Source organism: Onychostoma macrolepis, chromosome 11, assembly GCF_012432095.1.
Source record: "Onychostoma macrolepis isolate SWU-2019 chromosome 11, ASM1243209v1, whole genome shotgun sequence".
In the NCBI taxonomy this organism is placed as follows: Eukaryota; Metazoa; Chordata; class Actinopteri; order Cypriniformes; family Cyprinidae; genus Onychostoma; species Onychostoma macrolepis.
Genome location: NC_081165.1, coordinates 28,675,932 through 28,698,046, shown reverse-complemented (window position 1 = coordinate 28,698,046; position 22,115 = coordinate 28,675,932). Strand labels below are relative to the sequence as shown.

At 33.5% G+C, this 22,115-nt stretch overlaps 2 protein-coding genes across 2 annotated transcripts in view; one reads left to right on the top strand and one right to left on the bottom strand.

Annotated features, from left to right (window-relative positions):
• The window catches only part of sos1 (son of sevenless homolog 1 (Drosophila)), a 52,473-nt gene extending 39,141 nt beyond the window's left edge, over positions 1 to 13,332 (bottom strand). The window contains exons 1-4 of the mRNA XM_058790475.1: positions 12,227 to 13,332; positions 4,364 to 4,489; positions 2,706 to 2,837; positions 1,562 to 1,726 (exon numbers count right to left, since the gene is read on the bottom strand). Of these exons, the coding sequence (XP_058646458.1) occupies positions 1,562 to 1,726; positions 2,706 to 2,837; positions 4,364 to 4,489; positions 12,227 to 12,313 (510 nt within the window). The 5' untranslated portion in view covers positions 12,314 to 13,332. The remainder of the gene's footprint in view (positions 1 to 1,561; positions 1,727 to 2,705; positions 2,838 to 4,363; positions 4,490 to 12,226) is intronic.
• A 654-nt stretch (positions 13,333 to 13,986) lies between these two features.
• On the top strand, positions 13,987 to 21,392 carry rfc4 (replication factor C (activator 1) 4). The gene is made up of 11 exons (XM_058791531.1): positions 13,987 to 14,477; positions 14,681 to 14,813; positions 15,754 to 15,832; positions 17,387 to 17,466; positions 18,299 to 18,418; positions 19,294 to 19,437; positions 19,510 to 19,630; positions 20,513 to 20,638; positions 20,709 to 20,789; positions 20,865 to 20,978; positions 21,164 to 21,392. Exons 2-11 carry the CDS (start codon positions 14,689 to 14,691, stop codon positions 21,257 to 21,259), a joined length of 1,086 nt encoding a protein of 361 aa, XP_058647514.1. The 5' UTR covers positions 13,987 to 14,477; positions 14,681 to 14,688; the 3' UTR covers positions 21,260 to 21,392.
• Positions 21,393 to 22,115: the final 723 nt, after the last annotated feature.

The window sequence follows — 22,115 nt, the reverse complement described above, 5'->3', positions numbered from 1 at the left end:
TTATTTTTTTACAACAAAATAATGCAATAATATTATTTTTATTTATATTTTTATTTTGGTATTTTTATTTAGTAGTAGTAGCAGTAATATTATTATTATAACTATTATTATTTCAAGCTGCAGTCAGTAACTTTTTTTGGTTAAAAATGATACAAAATCAATATTTGAGTAAGTACATAACCAGCCAGTGTTTAAAACTATCTACTTACTTTAGCCTGTTTCACAGCGGTTATCTTATAATAATGTTTTCTAATTTAAGTGGTTACGGGTAGGTTTCGGCGGGAAATTCAAGCATGGCACTGCGTCGTTACGTCAGGTCTGTAAACATAAAGAAGTTGTCCCGGCTAGTATGCTGTCTCATGTGAGGATCCTGCAGGCGATGGATCGTTTAGCCTTTACTCACAGCAGCTGGAATTATTAAATGTATCATTTTGATGGCGGATTGTGATCCAGAAAGGATTGTGTGTTTATGAAACACGTGTGAATGAAATTAAATTATTCCAGTTTTAAATGTGCTTCTTTTACACAAGATTTGTATTTTAAAGAAAACCAGTTTGAAGGGAGCATAGTTTGCTTTTTGGTTAAAAGAATTTCTTAATATGAAATTCGAATGGTATGACAATTAGAGATTAGACTGTACAGAAATTGAAATCTACGCTAATACACACTATACTCATAGTCACGCAATGCTGATGTTGTTAACATTAATAATTTGAGAATAAAGTAACAATAATAATAATTTGCACAGTTAGATGTGATATGAGCTAACCGATCGTTAGATTTAATCACCATTGGTAGCGTGATTTATGGTAATGCTTTTTTCCTCAGTTGGTCAGAACAAACGCGGCAGACTTGTTACTCGCTTGTTCAGATGGCAATATACGGTGAAAATTCTTATTTGGGTCATATATTCCAAGGCGTAGACTAATCTGAGATTGTGAAGTACAGTAAATATCCACACCGGTGCGGTGACTGACGGCTACACATTCACCTCAAAACATTAGATTCATCCGCACCGGAGCATAACCCAAACACAGATAGCGACAAAGAGCTTTAAAATAAAAATTATTATATTATATTATTTTCTTAAGTACTCATTTTTTACAGTGAAATATTAAAATAGTAATATTTCATATTTTGGTTTTATTTAGTTTTTATTATTTGGTAATAATAATACAGTTAACAATAAAATTATTATTATTATTATTATATTTAAATTAAATTAAATATTTCAATTAATTTTTAATTGAATTACATTTTTCCTGAATTGTTTTAATTAAAATTATTATTATTATTATTATTACTGATTTATTATTATTATTATTACCATTATATTTTTCTTAAATACTTTTGTTATTACAGTCATGGCATTTCTTTTTTATTTTTGGTATTTTGTATTTATATTCAGTAGTAGTAACAATTATTGTTATTATCATTATTATTTTTATTTTATATCCATATTGATATATAATCACAAAATTTTGGTCAAATTATGCAGTCCTACAAACAAGCACAGCAAACTTTTGCTGAATGGTGCGTCCGTGTGTCCGGTTGGTCGTACCTTATCGGCACACATGGCCACAGTGATGTCCTGCTGCGAGATCTCATAGTGGCGAATGTTTCGCACATAGTTTCCAGCTAGCTTCAGTATATCGGCAGAGATGTACTCCAGCACCGCCACGATGTACACCGACACCTGATGATCGATCTTATAACCCAGAACCTCCTGCAGGAGACACAGAGCCGTCAGGGTCACATGACCACACGCTCGCTTCATTCACAGCAAACACAAGGACCTCAGTGAAGCACACCACAGACTGAGTGATGTTCATGTGTGGAGTCACAGGAGCGTCAGCGCCCTCATCTGGACATCAACAGTACTGCTGGAAAACCACTCTAATACAGTTAGGTCTGTGTTTTTGGAGTTTTCATAATTTTAACTCTGTATGCCACCAAATTTTAGCTCTGTTTTTTCCTCCATATTCTCACTATATTAGACTATGAGCCATAAAAGCTTGATGATCAAATAATAATATCAATTATTATTATTATTACTACTAGTATTATTATTACTTCTATTGTTACTACAGCAATAATAATATTAAAAAAAAAAAAATACAATATTATTAAATCAAATAAATTACTATTATTATTATTATTATTATTATTATTAATTAAATAAAATGATATTATTGTTAAATCAAATAAATTAAATGACTATCCTTATTAAAAACTAAAATTAAAATAATGCATTATAAATTATAATGATATTTAATAAAAATGATGAATTCAATTACTATTATTATTTTACAATTAAAAACAAATAACTAATCCTAAAATGCGTTTATGAAATCAAATAAAGTAATAAATAAATACATTAAATTATTAACATAATTAATAAAAAAATTATAAATACACTATAAATGATAATATTACAGTTCAATTTATTAATTAAATTATTACTATATTATTAATTAAAACTACATCTAAAATAATGCATTATAAATTATAATGATATTATTTAATAAAAATGATGAATTAAATTCTTTTAGAATTAAAAACAAATAACTAAATATAAAATACATTATTATTAAATCAAATAAATAAATAAAGACGGAAGTGTCCTTTCAAAAGATCTGACTTCATAAATAACGACATGCTGCTCTGATGAAACAAGGCGCATGTTTTGCAGGTTGATGAGGCACCTTGAGCAGCGGGTGGATCTTGTCGACGGGCAGCGCTAGCGGGTTCCTCCTCTTCCTCTTCTCGATAGCGGCCTGAGCGTCTGCGATGGCCCATTTCTCGATGGGGTGCGGGAAACTCCTCTGCACTCGCTCCTGAAGAACAGCAGCACACGTGAGGAACACACAAACCACAGCAGACACAGAGATCACATGAGGATCAAAGACAACACAACCACAGAGAGAACATGATGAAGAGAGTCAGGGCTAGGGCTGGGCGATAAATCAATAACGATAATTAGGCCTGTCATGATAACAACTTTGTTGTGCGATTTTTCAATAATTCAATAATTGTCATTTTAAGACCATTTTATGCCACTGAATATATAATCATAACAGCATAATAATGCAAGAAGGCCTCCACACTTTCAAATGACAACAAACTTTTCATTCTTAAGAATATTTAGATTATAGAAATTAAGTATCAAAATATTACAAACCTTAAAAAACCAACTTTTTTCCAACTTTCACATTGGAGCAAAAATCTGCCTTGAAACTCGAAAGAAATAAAAATGTGACATTTATCGTGATAATTATCGATATCGACTGATATGAAAGAAATGGCCGTATCGCCCAGCTCTAGGTCAGGGCTGTGATGAAGGAGAAGCGGAGGGATCGGAGCATGATAAACCCGCTGAGGGTTTAACATGATCTACAGCACAAACTAAAGCACCTGAGCGACTCTCAGCGGCGTCTGTGAGCAACAAGCAAACACAGCAGCAGTTAGTCAACACCAACAGACACATCCACATCAGAAGCACTATTGACATGCGTCGAGTCCCAAGATGCTCAGCGTCACGTCAGGACTCAATATGACCGCGTTTCTGATTCATCAAATGTTTCTCTTGACAGTAAAATATTCATCAGATCTCAATGAGGGAGCTCATATTTCACCCTAAATCCACACAACAAATATAAGCATAAAGCACATCAGTGATGCTGAACAGTGTGTCTAGATCATTTACTTCAGCGGATTGGATTTAGTCAGATTTATTATTGTTTCTGAAAGAGTCTCTTCTGCTCATCAAAGCTGCATTTATTTGATCAAAACTGTAAAAACAGCAAAATATTATTATTATTTCAAATAAGTGTTTTCTATGTGAATATCTGTTAAACTGTAATTTATTTCTGTGATGTTGAAAACAGTTTTAAGACTTAAAAAATGAAGAAAGTAATACTTTTATTGATCAAGGACACATTACATTGATCAAAAGTGACAAAGACATTTATAATGTTAGAAAAGATTTCCATTTCAAATAAATGCTGTTCTTTTGAGCTTTCTATTCATCTGTGAATCCTGAAAAATAAAATGCATCACGGTTTCTACAAAAATATTGTGCAGCATAACTGTTTTCAACATTGATGATAATATTCACATAGAAAACAGCTGTTTTAAATTCTGCAGCCTTGGTGAGCAGAAGAGACTTCTTTCAGACACACAAAAAAATCTGAATTGTAATCGGCACGTGTGATTTCATGATATCAGGGTTTTTAATTGGAAATGAGTGTTTGACCGAGTTGCTGACTGATGACTGCGGCACTAATCGAGCAGAAACTGCAGCGGTGTATGATGATGAGCCTGAGCGTGTGACGCGGTTAACGAGTCAGTTAATGAGGTTCACCTCCACGTCCTGAACGGTGCGCGGCTGAGCCTGACAGAGAGTGTTGAGAAGCACCAGGATCAGGCCCTCGATGTACTGCAGCGCCTCCTGCTGCGACGACAGCTTCGGGTGCACCTGACTCAGCACCTGCAACACACACACACACACATCAGCACAGAACCGTGACAGAGAAAATACGTTCAATATAAAGAAAAAAGCTTGCTAAAAATTTATTCAATCATTAAAATAAAATAAATAATTGTAAAATAAAAAAACAAAGCAGCTACTAAAAATTATATCATAAAAATTTTAAATGAAAATAAATAAATATGTATATTAAAACATATTTTTAAATCCAAATCAAAATAAAACACTTACTAAAAAAGAAATAAAAATGTAAAAATAAAAAATTATTTTAAAATACAAACACAATCGAAATACAGCACTTACCAAAAGTTATCATAAAAATAAACTTGGAAAAAAATAACAAAACACTTAAGTTTATTAAATAACAAATATGTACAATTTAAATAAGTAAATTAAAATGAGCAACATCCAAGCAACACAAACACCAACAAAATTACTAAAACGTTAACAAAAAATAACTAAATTAAAAAGAAAACAGAAAAGATAAAAACGAAAATGTATTCAAAATATTTATAGAAACTATAGACACCTAAAGACAAAATCTAATAAAAATGACAACAACAAAAAAACCGCACAAAATTACTAAAACTTCAATAAAAATGGAAAATATTTATAAAAAAAGATTTTAAAATATTCATAAAAACTGTAATAGAAACCTAGACAAAAAAAACATAAAAATGACCAAAAACAACAGCAAAATGACTAAAACTTTAACTAAAATTAAAATAAAATGGAAAATGCAAAAGAGAATTTAAAATAATGATAAAAACTGTAATAGAAACCTAAAGACAAAAAACAAATAAAACAACTAAAAATGAAAAAAAAAAAAAAATGACTAAAACTTTAATTTAAACTAAAGTGAAAACTGAAAATATTGAAAAAAAACAAAAACAAATTCAAAATATTAATGAAAACTACAATATTATCTCAAAGATACTAAAATAAACTAGTGAGAATGTCTCAAATCAGAGGAGTGTCTTTATTCTCCCTCCCACCTGTGTGTGTGTGTGTGTGTGTGTGTGTGTGTGTGTGTGTGTGTGAGAGAGAATTCCTTCAGCTCCCACAATGAGATATTTTTACAAACGCAGTCTAAGCCAGCATCTGAGGGATTGTGGGTTTTCTAGCGAAATGCGCCTGAGGACATCTTCCTGTTGAGACATCTCTCAAACACGACACACACTCAGTTCCTCATGTGAGTCTCGGGGTGTGTGTTCATCAGTGTGACGTCTGCGCAAATCCACAACAGCACAGCAGAGTGACGGACAGCTGTCAATCACTCTGGTCAGAGGACTGCAGGAGCAGCAGCGACCACACACACACACACACACACACACTTTACCCTACTGTACCAGAGTACAGGACTGACGTCAAACACGCTTGGGTCACTGGGGCAAGAAACACAAGCCAGAAATCATGCCATCACTGCTACACCAATAAAACCAACCTTCAGATCTCAGATTCATCTAGAGCAGGAAAAACTAGTAATTCATCACAAAAATGTCAAATTAAATTAAGTGAAATATAAAACTAAAATAACTCTAAAAATGTTAATAAATAATTGCAAGATAAAAAAATTCTAAATAAAACACTTATTAAAAGTTAAATAAATCATAAATGTCAAATTAACATTTGTAAATAACTGCAAAAAAGATCAAAAAGTGCTTACTAAAAATTAAATCATATAAAAATCTAAATAAATCACTTTGATTAAATCACACAAATGTAAAAGTTAAAATTATGGTAAAAAAAAGGTAATTAAATCATAAATGTAAAATTAAAACAAGTAAATAATTTCAAAGCTAATAATCACAAACATTTACAATTAAAATAAATACGTAATTTAAAAATCTATATAATCAAAATCAAACAAATCATAAAAATGTTAAAACATTTGGTAACACTTTACAATAAGTTGTCATTTATTAACATTAGTTAATGTATTAACTAACATGAACAAACAATGAACAATGCATTTATTACACCATTTATTAATATTTGTTCATGTTAGTTAAATGAAAACACAGTTGTTCATTGTTTATTCATGTTGCATTAACTAATGTTAACAAACACAACTTGTGATTTTAATAATGCATTAAAATTACTGAAATATTAAACCAAAATCTCAGAGAGACTTCAAGACAATATTTGAGCTCAAAAGAGTTCCGCAGACGCAGAACTCCGACGACGGGTTATTCTGCAGTTATGATGGACAATATTATCTATATCTACAGCCAAACCTTCAACATTTCTCACATTATCACAGATTATTCTCTATAGTTTAGAAAATGGTAATAAAATATGAGAAGAACTCAGAGTTAAACTGATTTCTGAAGGATCATGTGTAGGAGTCGACCGATTATCGGCACCGATATCAGTATCGGTCATATTCAAAACCGATTTGCCGATAAAATAATTTTGAAATGCACTATTTGGCTCTGTGTATGTGAATGGCACAGACGCACAGTGTTGCCGACTAATTTTCAGAGAAAGTTGTTCAAGGAAGGTCGATTTGTTGCTAAAAGTTGCTCACAATGCAAAATTGTGTCACAACATCAAACCTCAGCAAAAAAATATTTTACACATGCTAATTTAGATTGTTTGTTTGTAAAATAATAGGCATAATATAATATTAAAACATAACTGTATTTTTAATACACTGAATTATTGAACACCAACACATTTTTGAATGATTACAATTTAAGTTTTTGTTTTAATAGCTAGTAAACTAGTAATACCACACGTTCTCAACTATTATGCTTTAATAAAGTCCCTTTCAAGGATTTCTACAGTCTTTGGCTTTAAGCAGTGTATTAGTAGTTAGTTAGTGTGCTACACTCTTAAGAAAAGTCTGTAAAAATAGGGCACAGTCTACTGTGTTAATATGAAGATTAGGATCACAAAAATTGAGACATTTCAATAGGGAACTAAGTGTGCCTATAACAGGTTATAATTTCATGAAAATAGTTGTGCTCTTCTTAACAACTTCTACAATGGAGCTATGAAGACAATTACATTACTTCCACTTATTATATACATTGTGCTGTTTTAAGTTAATCCATTGATGTGCATTAGATGACGAATTGAATAGTCGCCTCTACTACTGTAGCTTATGTTTTACATTGTAATAATATTTCACTGTATTTTTGATCAAATAAATGCAGGCTTGGTGAGCAGAAGAGACGTCTTAAAAAAAAAAACTTCATTACAAAACCTCCAAATTCAACTCAATAACAACAAACGAACCGGAGCTAAAAACTGAAGATGAGCATCATCCACTGACGCTCAATAAACATCAGAACAGACACACTTCTGTTAATCAGACATGTTTAGCAACTGCTGATGATCTTAACCAGGCCAGATATCAGCTGATTGACCAGGTCAACACATCACATGACGGTAAGATCAAGGATCATGTGATCAACAAATTAAAGGAACAGTTCATAAACATCTACCCTCAGGCCATCCACTATCAGGAGGAGTGTGTTTCTTCATCAGGTTTGTAGAAATGTGTCTCAGCAATGGATGCTCTGCAGTGAATGGGTGCCGTCAGAATGAGAGTCTGATAAAAACATCACAATAATCCACAGCACTCCAGTCCATCAGTTAACATCTGGAGAAGACAAAAGCTGAAACTAATCCAGCATTAAGACGTTTATAACTAAAATACCACAGAGTCCATAATAACGCTTCCTCCAGTGATAAAGTGTTCTGGTCTGAATCAGGAGAGAAATCAAGCATCGTTTACAAGACAAAACAGCTCTAAACTAATATGTGGCTGGATCATGATGCGAGAGACAACAGCAGATGCACTTTTTCACTGGAGGAAGCGTTATTATGGATTATAGACTCAGTTAAAAACATCTCAGTGATGGATTTTGCATGAGGGCAGATATGCAGCCCATGAGCGTTCTGAGTTTTGCTGTTGCTATGGATTCAGCGCCACAGAAAGCAGCAAGAAGGCAAGAAGCTGCCAAGCACAGTAGCGTGAGCGAGCGTGAGCTGAAACTGCATCCAGAGCGCTGCCATTTTGGATCGGCACACAGCAGAGAGGTTCACGAGATCAGCAGCTGGAAATCTGAGCATGAACACAGACGCACGAGATCTCATGGATGGCTTTACATCAACAGATGATCATTAGCGACAGACCCATATTCACATGATACTCAGCCAATGTGAGATCATCAGCTTGTGCCATATGATTTTAACATTTGACAATCTTTTCAACAGATATGAATTATTATGCATTGATAAGACATTTCATTAAATCATTTTGCAAGTATTCTGTCATATATATATATATATATATATATATATGCATCATTTACCAGCGATACACGTTACCAAATAGTAATTAGGCTTGTCAGTACAAGCTGTCATGAATAAAACCTCACAGGTTTCATAAGTCTCAATATCACCACATAACAAATTAATAACTTCAACCTACAATTATAGAAGTGTATCCAACTCACTATCTAGCAAATCCCAACTGTGCAATTTCTTATTTCATCACAAAATGTAACTACATTACCAACTAGCTTTTTATACAAAGTTGCATATGTGATTATATCCAAGTTGATCTGCATTCATTCATTAACTCTCGTAAACTAATATACAGTAAATCTCAACTGCTTTATATTGTTATGGATGTACTGACATCATCGTCTGGCTCTAAGAACAAATATCTGACAATAAGTGTCGAAAAATCTTATTGAAACAAGTTTTCATTCCTCAATGTTGTCTACATGTTAGAGTTAGGTTTCTATAACAATTCACTGTTTATCAATCGAAAATAAACATAAAATTAAAAATGTGGTGACTACACATTCTTTTTTTTTCCATCCAGGAAACAGAAAAAAAAAAGTATTGCCCCAACGACAGTAATTGTTGTTTCAGCTGCTGTGACAAGAATTTTTCTATTAGCAAAATAAGACAATCAGCACTGCATGAACAAACTAATTTACATCGGCTAAACAAAGCATCTTTACTGAGAAGAACTAAAAAACTATTGTTGAGAACTCAAACGTCTTATGTTTATTTTACGTTTTCTCAACTATTTATTTTTTACAGTGTGGGTGCATTACATATGTAATATTTTAAATACATATATGCTAAAACGTTAAATAATTCAAATTAAACACTTTTAAACACACTGCAGCAATGATATTTTGTCACACATTATTTTGTTTAGTTCAGAATCGTGGGAGATTCTCTCTATTTGAGACAAAAGGAAAAATTGTGATTCTCAATTGATCCAGAATCGTGCAGCTCTAAAAGAGAGCAATTTGTTCAATAAAGCACTGTTTAATACATTTACATTTATGCATTTAGCAGATGCTTTTATCCAAAGCGACTTACATTGCATTCAAGGTACAGTTTTTTTTTTTTTTACATTTTATCAGCTCTTGCTTTCCCTGGGAATTGAACCCATGATCTTGGCGTTGCTAGCGCCATGCTCTACTATTTGAGCTACAGGAAAAATATAAAAAAAGCAGTTTTATGTTTAGTTTTTTTCCCCCTGCTGTTCCGAAACCACACCGAACCGTGACGTCAATACCGAGGTACGTACCGAACCGTCATGTTTGTGTACCGTTACACCCCTAATCTCATTATATCGGTCACTGATATCGGTATCGGCACTACGTCTGATCTGCTCAGTTCATATCAAATTAAAGGGATCGTTCACCCAAAAATGAACATTCTGTCATTAATTACTCACCCTCACGTGTCGTTCCAAACCCATAAGACCTTCGTTCATCTTCAGAACACAGATTAAGATATTTCTGATGCAATCCGAGAGCTCTCTGACCCTCCCACAGACAGCAACGCAACTATAATGTAATGTAATGTCATGGAGAATACTTTTTGCCTGAAAAGAAAACTAAAATAAGTTTATTCAACAATTCTTCTCCTCTGCGTCATTTTGATGAGTATAACCACACCTGCGCATTCTTTCCTCTAAACTAGGGGTGGGCGGTATGACCAAATCTCTATTTCACAGTATGACTAATTTTATTTCACGGTAAGAATATATTTCACAATATAGTTATTTATATATGTAGTTACTCTGAAAATCGACAAAAACTACTTTATATAATAAATAAACTCAAATACTTTAGAAAGGAAAAGTTTTGTTTGATAAATTATTTTTTTTAGTAAAAACACACTCAACTTTTAGATGAACTGCTGCCAGCTGATTGATATTAAATGCAACTTTCAGGTGTGATTTTTAAATCTTATGTTATTGTTTTACTTCAATCACTTTATAATATCTAAATATTTTACAGTGAAATATCCTACTTATAATAAATTCTTACTTCCTTTTAATTTTGCAGTATATGCAGTTTTGCCATGTCCACTCATTATACTGCGTTTTTAAAGGGTTTCGCTCTTTTTGTGGTAACTGGCAACCCTTCACCTGGAGCTTTATTCAAGAGAGTAACACCTACTTTAGTACTGACTAAGTAGTTTAAATTATGCACACCTTATGACTCCAGCCCGGTGAAGACGGACAGCTCTCACTGCGTGTGTGCGCTTCTTCTGCATCATTCAAATGTGATCGGATCATTTGAGCGTCACGTTGAGAGACGTATCGAATCACAGGAGGCTATTATCAGCTGATTCCGATCGTTCGGATTTACAAAAATAACTATAATTCAACGTCAGCTGCATTTGTTGTTTACATGCAGGAAAATCACTCGCATGCACTGTGATTCTCTCCAAAATGCCGTCGAGGAGAAGAATTGTTGTTTTAGTTTTCTCTGTTTAGCCACTGATGTCTTTACTACGTTTCTGGGAACATTACAGTTGCGTTGCTGTCTGTGGAGGGTCAGAGAGCTCTCGGATTCATCAGAAATATCTTCTTTTTTTTTGTTCTGAAGATGAACGGGTTCGGAACGACATGAGGATGAGTCATTAACGATGTCATTTTCATTTTTGGGTGAACTATCCCTTTAAAATAAAGTGTTACCAAGAAACCGTGTAACCTTGAAGCGTTCCGAGCATTTCACTGCAGAGAAGGCCGGAAATGACTTCTTTCATATTTATCGACCAGTACGCACAAAACTACTTCAGTATATCGTCATAAACACAGCCGTTTTTGTTTTAAGTGAACGTAAACAGATGAGAAAGAAAACGCACCCTATATGTGTCCCTGCAGCACAGAAGCAGTCATAAGCAGCAGCTATATCTGTAGCAATAGCCAACAATACATTGTATGGGTCAAAATTATACATTTCTCTTTTATGCCAAAAATCATTAGGATATTAAGATCATGTTCCATGAAGATGTTTTGCGAATTTCTTACCGTAAATATATCAAAACTTCATTTTTGATTAGTAATATGCATTGCTAAGAACTTCATTTGAACAATTTTAAAGGAGATTTTCTCAATATTTTGATTTTTTTGCACCCTCAGATTCCAGATTTTCAAATAGTTGCATCTCAGACGAATATTGTCTGATCATAACAAACCATACATCCATGGAAAGCTACTTATTCAGCTTATTTATTATCTCAATTTCACATAAATGGACTCGGTTTTGTGCTCCAGGGTCACATATATCGGTCACTCATAATAATCTTCTGATATCGGCGGCACTAGGCTTGATCAAATAAACGAGTCTGTCATGTTTTCCCTGCACTCGCAACAGCAAGGTCGTGGGTTCGAATCCCGGGGAATGCATGAATCGATATAATGGATGTCATGTATGTTGATTGATTGATTGACAGCTGTCTCACCTTGTTGAGTGACGGCACCAGCAGTCCTCTCCATTTGGGCGCGTTCTCCTCACTGTAGAAATCATACTGGAAGGGCGCAGCCTGCATGATGTGTGTGTGTGTGTGTGTGTGTGTGTATGTGTGTGTGTGTGTGTGTGTGTGTGTGTCTCACATCCACCTGATCCGACACACCAGAGGAGGAGGAGGAGGAGGAAGAGCACACCTGCCTAATGTGACCATCGCATCCTCCAGACAGCAGCGGAGCTCCAGCATGTGTTATCGATCAGCTATCGATCCCTGAGGCGATCAGTGCGCGCGCATCTCCTCAGCGATCGATCAGATATCGATGAGGTATCGATCGGCGCGATCTGGCTCGGCTCGCTGGGACTCCAGTCACAGAACGGATCCGTTTGTCGGGTTCCGCCGTGTTTTGACCAGATCTCGGGGTTTTATTGATCCGCGTTCATTCGGGCGGTTCATGAACATGCGCAATAAAACGCCTCAGAAAACTCCCCGCTTTCGCCGCGTTCCGCGTCACCGAGCCTCGCGCCGCTCCTCGAGATCCACCACAAACGCTCGAGCATCGGATGAAGCGCGAAAGTCCAAACCGAGAGGAAAAACCGAGGGTGTAAACGCAAGAGTCTCTCCGCGGTTTGAAAGAGACGAAGCAAAAACACTGTGCGTGTGATGACGCAATGACGCACGGGCGGCGCAGGCAAACTAACGGATCGCCGATCACTCCGCCAGCAGGAAAAATCGAGCATAATAAGCATAAAACAATCAATATAACGATATATATCACGTTTATATATCATATATAATATGAGATATTAAATGTACATTAGAAAAAAACGAAATAACACGCTTAGAGTTTGACAACAGTACTTTTTTTTAAATTACAATAGTTTGGATACACTCCGTGATTTTGATTTCACATACGACACTGATTTTTAGTTTTTTAATTCGCTTTATCTCTGCTGTGAAACTGCTCCGAGTGTGATGACGTAATGACGTCAGACAGAACTAGCGGAGCACAGGGACGCCGATCGCAGATCACTCCCATCACCAGGAAAATAAAACACTACTGCAACACATTTAATCCAATATAGTACGTAGAAGTTTTCCTATAGTACTGTACTGTTATATGTATTATTTATGTGCTTATTGTAACCTAACTTTTAAATGTATTTTAATCAGTTTTTATTTATTTTAATCTATTCATTTTATTTTAATCATATTTTTATAACAAGTTTATTTTCTAATATAATTTGTTACTTTTATTTAAAAAATATTATTTACATTTTTATTTTATCAGGTTTTATCTTTAATTAATTTATTTTAATATATTTCCATTATTTATTTAATTACAATTTATTTATTTTAACACAAATTGGCATTTTATTTATTTAAATGTATTCATTTTATTTTAATCTTTTATTATACATTTTCATCTTACTATAGTATAATTTATTTTAAAAATATATTTCAAAATGTATAAATTTAACAATTTTAATCTTTATTTAATTAATTTAAATATATTTAGTTAGCTAGTATGTTATTACACTTCATATCTTTAATTTGCTTTTTATTATTTTTATTTTAATCTATTCATTTGTTTTAATCTTATTTTTATTTTATTTTATTTATTTTATTTTTATTATTTTTATTTCAATCTATTAATTTATTTTACTCTTATTATTATCATTTAATAAGTTGTTGTAGTAATGTTTTATTTATTTATTTGTTTTTTCTACAAACCCCCAGCATTCACCTGTGGCCCCTGAGGCTCCCGGGGCCCCAGTTTCAAAACCCTTGTTTAGGTCACTGTCCCTTCATCCCAAGGTTTCTTCATTAGCAGAAGCAAGTGCTCACTATTCTTTTGTAATAATAGCTTTAGTGAAAAGCCTATTCAAAAAAAATGTAATCAACTTTTTAGGTTGAGATGGTTAGTCCAAAAATAATGCATTTTATGAACACGGAACGATAAATATTCCTGGCTGTGTGGCGGCATTACGAATAATATTAATGTTGTTATGTTGATTACAAACAAGCGTCATTTGATCGAAACCCTGCGCTGATCACGTGATCACGAGACGCTGTCAAGCACGTCAGCGGCGCGCGCCAGTGACGTAACACGCGCCGGCGTCATCTTTCGCGCGTCTGGCGGGAATCTGAGGCGGCTCGCGGACTGTCAACAAACCCAGAAGAGTTTGATTCGCGTTTATTTGATCATAAAGTGATTTATTCTGATTTCTCTTCGCGTCAGCGTCAGGTGAGCGCGTCTGTCATCCGATAGTTTGGAGTTTGTGGACGGAAACCGCGACTGAATAGAGATACAATATTAATTCTGACTATAATGACGATGATGAAGTCCAGATAAATAATCACAATGAAAAATATCATCAATAAATATCATAATTACTAATATATAATAGTGTTTTTTTTATCTGAAGCGTGTGTTTGTGTTGTTGACAGGAGGGGAAATGCAGGCGTTTTTGAAAGGATCTTCATCACAGAGTGTTAAAGCTCAGAAACCATCTTCCTCCTCCTCCTCCTCCTCAGCAGCTGGAGAGAAGAAGCAGAAGGCGGTGCCGTGGGTGGAGAAATAGTGAGCCTTCATCATATCTGCACAGACACACTCCCAGTCAGAAGAGTTTCAACAGCAGTGTCTCTTCTGCTCACCAAACCTGCATTTATTTGATCCAAAACACAGCAAAAGCAGTAATATTGTGAAATATTTTTACTATTTAAAATCTGTTTTCTATGTGAATATGTGTGTAATTTATTTCTGTGATGTGCAGCTGTATTTCCAGCATCATTACTGCAGTCTTCAGCGTCACATGATCTTCAGAAATCATTCTAATATGCTGATTTGCTGATTTCAATATTTAAAACAGTCGAGTAAATTTTATTCAGGGTTCTTCAATGAATAAAAAGATCCAAAGTTCAACATTTATCTGAAATAAAAAGCTTTTGTAACATTATACACTACTCCATTCCAAAGCTTGGAGTCAGTATAATTTTTTTGGGTGGGGGGATTATAGAAACTAATATTTTTATTTAAAATATTTATTTATGCTTTAAATTGATCAAAAGTGATGATAAAGACATTTATAATATTACAAAAGATTTCTATTTCAGATAAATGCTGTTCTTCTGAACTTTCTATTCATCAAAGAAACATGAAAAATTCTACTCGGCTGTTTTTAACATAATAATAATAAATGTTTTTTGAGCAGCAAATCAGAATATTAGAATGATTTCTGAAGGATCATGTGACTGGAGTAATGATGCTAAAAATTCAGCTTTGAAGTCATAGGAGTAAATTTCATTTTAAAATATATTAAAATAGAAAACAGTTATTTTAAATGGAAAAAAATAATCAAAATTTTACTGTTTTTGCAGTACTTAGAATCAAATAAATGCAGGCTTGGTGAGCAGAAGAGAATTCTTTAAAAAACATCAGAAATCTTACTGTTCAAAAACTTCTGATGCACATATATTTCTGTGTTTCTGGTCTGATGGGTGTGTTTCTCTGCTCTCTGCAGCAGACCCAAGTGTGTGGATGAAGTGGCGTTTCAGGAGGAGGTGGTGGCGGTGCTGAAGAAGTCTCTAGAGGGCGCTGATGTGCGTGACACTCACTCATCACAACCACAACCAATCAGCAGCCTGATCCCTAAAGAGTCGCGCTCCTTCCTCTCCGTTCTTATCGTACACTAAATATATATTTAAAAAAAACACACACACACATTTACAATTGAAATGAGATAACCATTAACATAAATAAAATATATTCATATATTATATATTTGTTTATATTTATTAGTTGCTAAGGAAAAATTTCAAATTTTTAGTTTAACAGCATTAAAAAAAACGTATTTTATTTCAATTAGTTGCCGAGTCAGATGTCTACATTTTCAATTAGTTGATCATGAAGTACTGAAATTCCTAAAAATATATTCTATTTTAATTAGTTGCGAGGCAAAACTTCTCATTTTAATTTAAGTCGAAGTACTAAAATTAGTAAAACTCAATATAAAAAAAACTTACAACTTATTTTATTGAAATCAGTTGCCAAGCCAAAATGTCTCATTTTTATGTTGAAGTGCTAAATTGACTAAAACTGAAATAAAAATAAATAAAACCCAAACAGATATTAAACGCACACAACAAAATAACTAAAACTTTAATTTTAAAATGAAAATGGAAAATATAAGAATAAAAAGTGCTGAAGTATTAAAATTACCCCAAAAATGTAAATTTATTTCAATTATGTGCCAAGACAGTTCAAATCTTTGTTTTAAGTTGAAGTATTAATAATAAAACTTGAATTTTTCCTATTTTATTTAGTTGCCGAGGCAAAATTGTAACTTTTAATTCAAGCTGAAGTGCTAAAACTACTAAAACTGAATTAAACACAAAAAACAACAACAAAATGACATAAATTAAGTAAAATGAAAATTAAAAATATCAAAATAAAAAGTAATTCTAAATATTAATTGATTTGACATCACTGACGCTCTTGGATGAGACCAAAAATTGATCTGAATAATGTCCGTTTTCTTCTGTAGAGCTTCAAGTTCAACTCAATTTTATAAATGATCAACTCTACACAGTTATTGAACTGATCTGAATAATGACTCTTGTCTTTCTTGATTCTCTCATTTTCCCGTTCATCGCTGTAAAGCTGCATGGAAATGATCTGTGCTGTAGAAATCAATGTGCTGAACGAGTACAGTGACGTTAAAGAAATAAAAAGATTTTTAATCTCTTTTAAAACTAGATTTGATCAAGTGGCATGTACTAGATGTCACGAAGGTCACACTGACTCCTGCATGTTTGCTTGAAGGTGAAGACGCTACTCCGTGCATGTTCTGCGAGATTCCCCTTTCTGTCAAACACATTTTATCGTACTGTCCCGCTTTTAATGCATGTAGAAAACTCTTTTATGAAGTGAACTCACTCAAAGAGTTTAGTATAATTTTTCCAGAAAAAGTTTTAGAATTTTTATCGTACGTTAATGTAAAAAATGTTGTGTAATATAACTTGTGTTGTAAAAAAATATATAAAAATTATTCAAATGGTTTTTGCCATGAAAGTAGCCTAAGATGCTGACATGGCATTAAATAAATAAATACTGTACTACAGTGATGTTAAAGCAGCGCTGCGGTGTCGTTGCAGCTGCCCAACCTGCTGTTTTACGGCCCTCCTGGAACCGGAAAGACGTCCACCATCCTCGCGGCCGCCAGAGAGCTTTATGGGTAAGATCTCCAGCTGTGCTCCTGAAGCTTAGGCCTGTCACCATAGCAACTCTTTACCGCGTGATATATCGCCCCAGAATACGTGATTTTATTGTCATTTTAAGACCATTTTATGCCACTTAATATATAATCCTAATATAACAGCATTATTATAATGCAAGAAGGCCTCCACACTTTCAAATGACGACAAACTTTTAATTCTTAAGAATATTTAGATCATGGAAATTATCACAATATTAGATACCTTAAACTTGAATAAATATTAGTGCTGTCAAACAATTAATCGCATACAAAATAAAAGTTATTGTTTGCATAATATATGTGTGTGTACTGTGTATATTTATTATGTATATATAAATACACACATGCAGTATATATTTTGAAAAAATACATTTAAATTCATATAATTTATATTGTAAATAATTGTATTTAATATATAAACATTTTACTGAAATATATGCATGCATGTTTGTATTTATATATACATAGTACACACATTATGTAAACAAAAACTTTGTATGTGATTAATCACGATTAATCGTTTGACAGCAGTAATAAATAGTAAATAAACATTTTCTAACAAAAAGTGCAAAGTAACAAGTAGAAAAGTGGCGCAAGTGGAATGCAAAAAAACATGGGGACATTCATTTTTATGTAAATATAACGGGCAATATATTACATCACCGAAAAGGATTGAGGTCATGTATATCTATTGTGTGATAAGTCGATGTATTGATTATTGCGACAGGCCTACTGACGCTGATTCAGAAACGTGTGTGTGTGTGTGTGTGTGTGTGTGTGTGTGTGTGTGTGTGTGTGTGTGTGTGTTCAGACCGGATCTGTACCGTCAGAGAGTGCTGGAGCTGAACGCGTCTGATGAACGAGGGATACAGGTGATCCGAGAGAAGGTGAAGAACTTCGCTCAGCTGACGGCGGCCGGAAAGCGCCCGGAGTGAGTCTCACACAGGGATTAGAAGAGGAACTTTTGCCTATGCTTTGAACAGAAACAACTAGACTAATATAAATTTCAAATATTAAAATGTTAAAGACAAGTAAACAGTCGGTAATAAGAACAAACAAATCAATTTGCAATAGCATAAATAAATACAACTGTTAGAATGATAGTATTATATACAGTGATAAAAGGCGATGTCGATTAGCATTGCGTTATAAATATACTCTTTATAAAAAAAAATACACAAGATTTCTTGAAGTAATCGTGATTAATCGCATCCAAAATAAAAGTTTTTGTGTACGTATATATTTGTGTGTACTGTGTATATTTATGATGTATATATAAATACACACACATGCATGGATATATTTAAGAAAAATTTTATTTTTATATATTAAATTTATAAATTATATGAATATATACATGTAAATATTTTCACGTGTGTCTCTTTATATGTACGTAATAAATATACACAGTACACACATATATTATATAAACAGACTTTTATTTGGATGCGATTTAATCTAATAAAATTGTGCACTTGTGATTTTTCAGTAATTTTGCTACTGAATTATCCACTAACAGAATTTATAATAGTATTTTTGTCATAGATTATGGTTATGTATTTTTTCACGCTGTTTTTCTTCACAATGAAGATGTCTATATTTAGTAGATTGTGTGTAACGCAAAAGAGTGATGATCAGGGTCAGTAGAAACTCAACACTGATTTAAAAGAAAAATGCGCTGGTATTGGATCGTTATCGGCCGATCGTCAGTATTTTTGGTATTTGATCGGTTCTGAAAAGTGTTATAGAGCCAGCCCTAGTTGTTTCAGAGCAGCGTGTGAGGTGTGTTTCCTCTCTGACCCGCAGCGGGAAGCCCTGTCCGCCGTTTAAGATCATCATCCTGGACGAGGCCGACTCCATGACCGGCGCGGCTCAGGCGGCTCTCAGACGCACCATGGAGAAAGAGTCTCGCACCACACGCTTCTGCCTCATCTGCAACTACGTCAGCCGGTCAGTGTGAACGCATCACGCGATCCCATGAGCCTCTGCTGCTGCACAGACTGACTCATGCTGTCTCTACAGGATCATTGAGCCGCTGACCTCCAGATGCTCCAAGTTCCGCTTCAAACCGCTGGCCAACGACATTCAGCAGAAGCGTCTGCTGCAGATCTGCGGGAAGGAGAACCTCAAGTACAGCAAAGAGGTACATGGAGGGTTTTTCTTTATATATATATATATATATATATATATGTATGTTAATTAAATTTAATTTTTATGTAATGTTTTACATTTTTATTTGACTTTTTTACATTTTCATTATTTTTTTTCTTTTATTTGTATTTTTTAATATATATTTTTATTTTATAAATTAAAAAAACTTTTACTTTTTAATTTTCCTTTTTCAATTTTTATTATTTTCTTTCTTTTTAACTTTTATTTGCATTATTTTAAAATAATTTTTAATTTAATTAATTTATTATTATTTTACAATTTTAATTTTATGTAATTAATGCAATTTTTCTTTAATTATTTTTATTTTGTTGGTAATGGAAAAATCCCAATTACTGTTCACATTTTTCAAAGAAATGTATGTTCATTTTAAAAGTTATTTTTATTATTATTATTTTACTTATTTTTATTTAAATAGTTGTTGTTGTTTTTATTAATTAAAATAATTTTAATGAGTTCATTTATTAATTTTCTTATTTTGTTTTCACTTTAATTTTATTTAATATTTCTTTATTTTTGTTGGTAATGGAAAAATCCCAATTACTGTTCTCACTTTTCATACGAATATATACATTGATTTAAAAGTTTTTTTTTAAATTTTACTCATTTTTAATGTACTTTTCTTTTCTTTCTTTTCTTTTTTTTTTTTAAATGAATTTTAATGAATAAATTTATTTTTATTTTAAATTTTCATTTTTTTTATGTTTAATGTTTTATTTTTGTTGTGATATTGGAAAAATTCCAATTACTGTTCACGCTTTGTCTTTTAATGTTTGACCAATAAAATACTGCTACAAAAAAAAGTGAAGTTGTGTAAATTGAATAAATATTTAGTCAAACGTGTGTTGTGTGGCAGGGCATGGAGGCTCTGGTGAGGGTGTCGGAGGGAGATCTCAGGAAAGCCATAACGTATCTCCAGAGCGCCGCCAGACTCAACACCGAGCAAGAAATCACTGAGCAGATCATCATCGAGATCGCTGGGGTGAGGGAACCCTCCTGACGCAGATCCAGCGTCTCAAAGCATCCAAACACTCAGACTCTGTCTTTTCCAGGTGGTTCCACCCAAAGTGATCGAGACGCTCCTCCAGATCTGTTACAGAGGCACGTTTGAGAAGCTGGAGCTCGCTGTGAAGGTCAGTCATCTGTCAATGTTTCTGCCTCAGTTTTTCTGCAGCTCTAATTCATAACCTCACTCTTGATTTGTGCAGGACATGATCGATCAGGGATACGCCGCCACCAACGTCCTCAACCAGTTACACGACGTGATCATCGACGAGAAGCTGAGCGATAAACAGAAATCTGTCATCGCAGAGAAGATGGCTGTAAGTCAGCAGACTCACCCGCACTGAAGCAGTTTTGTGTGTTTGTTAGGGATGTAACGATATTTACACATCGTATCTAGCGTTTCACTAGATTTGTAGCGAGACGTGTTTTTGTGCCTGTTTTCACTGAAGCTGGAGTTTCCTTCAAAATAAAAGCTTAAATCCCTAGTGTTTGTGTGTTTCAGGAGGTGGATAAGTGTCTGGCAGACGGCGCAGACGAGTATCTGCAGTTACTGAGTCTCTGCTCTGTCATCATGCAGCAGGCCACACACAACAGCTGAGCGACCAATCAGCTGCCCCGATACACCTGAGCGACCAATCAGCACTGGCGCTGATTCCACACACGGCTGCCTAGACTGTTGTTTTCAACTTTTTGTACATGTAAAGTTTATAATTAAAAACAGTTCTTTCTAATATGTGTTGTGCAGTGTTTTTAATCACTTAAAGGGACAGTTCACTCAAAAATGAGAATTCTGTTTGCTGGTCCCCATTGACTTCCATAGTATGGAAAAAATACTATACAAGTCAATGGGTACCAGCAGCTGTTTGCTTTCCCACATTCTTCAAAATATATTTTGTGTTCAGCAGAAAAAATAAACTCAAACAGGTTCAGAACCGCATCAGAGAGAGCAAGAGTACAGTTACATAAAAACAGAAAAGATCTGTGTACAGCTGACATTTTCAAAATGACTAGAAATGTATTAATGCAACAAACATCACAACATGCTTATATTTTTGTATTTTATAAGGAGACGATAACAGTATAGTTTCCAAAAACTTGCACTTTGAAAACTTATTTTTAAAAATTTGTGTTTTTAGGCCCACAAAACGTAAATAAATGGAAAAAAAGTTTTCCGTTTTGAGTTGAAAACAGTGTTGTGTAAACACCCCCTAAATAATGACAACTATCCCTTTAATATTTTCAAAATATTATAATACATGTTTACGTTTCATGTTCAAACTTTCATCTCATTTATTGTAATTCAACTATATCTGTATAATGTAATTATTATTTCTAAATTATAAATCAAAATATAAATAATTATAATCATTTATTTAAATGTTAAATAATTATAATAATTACATATTTTTATATAATATTTTTAATGCTGTCAAATTATTAATAACATCCAAAAT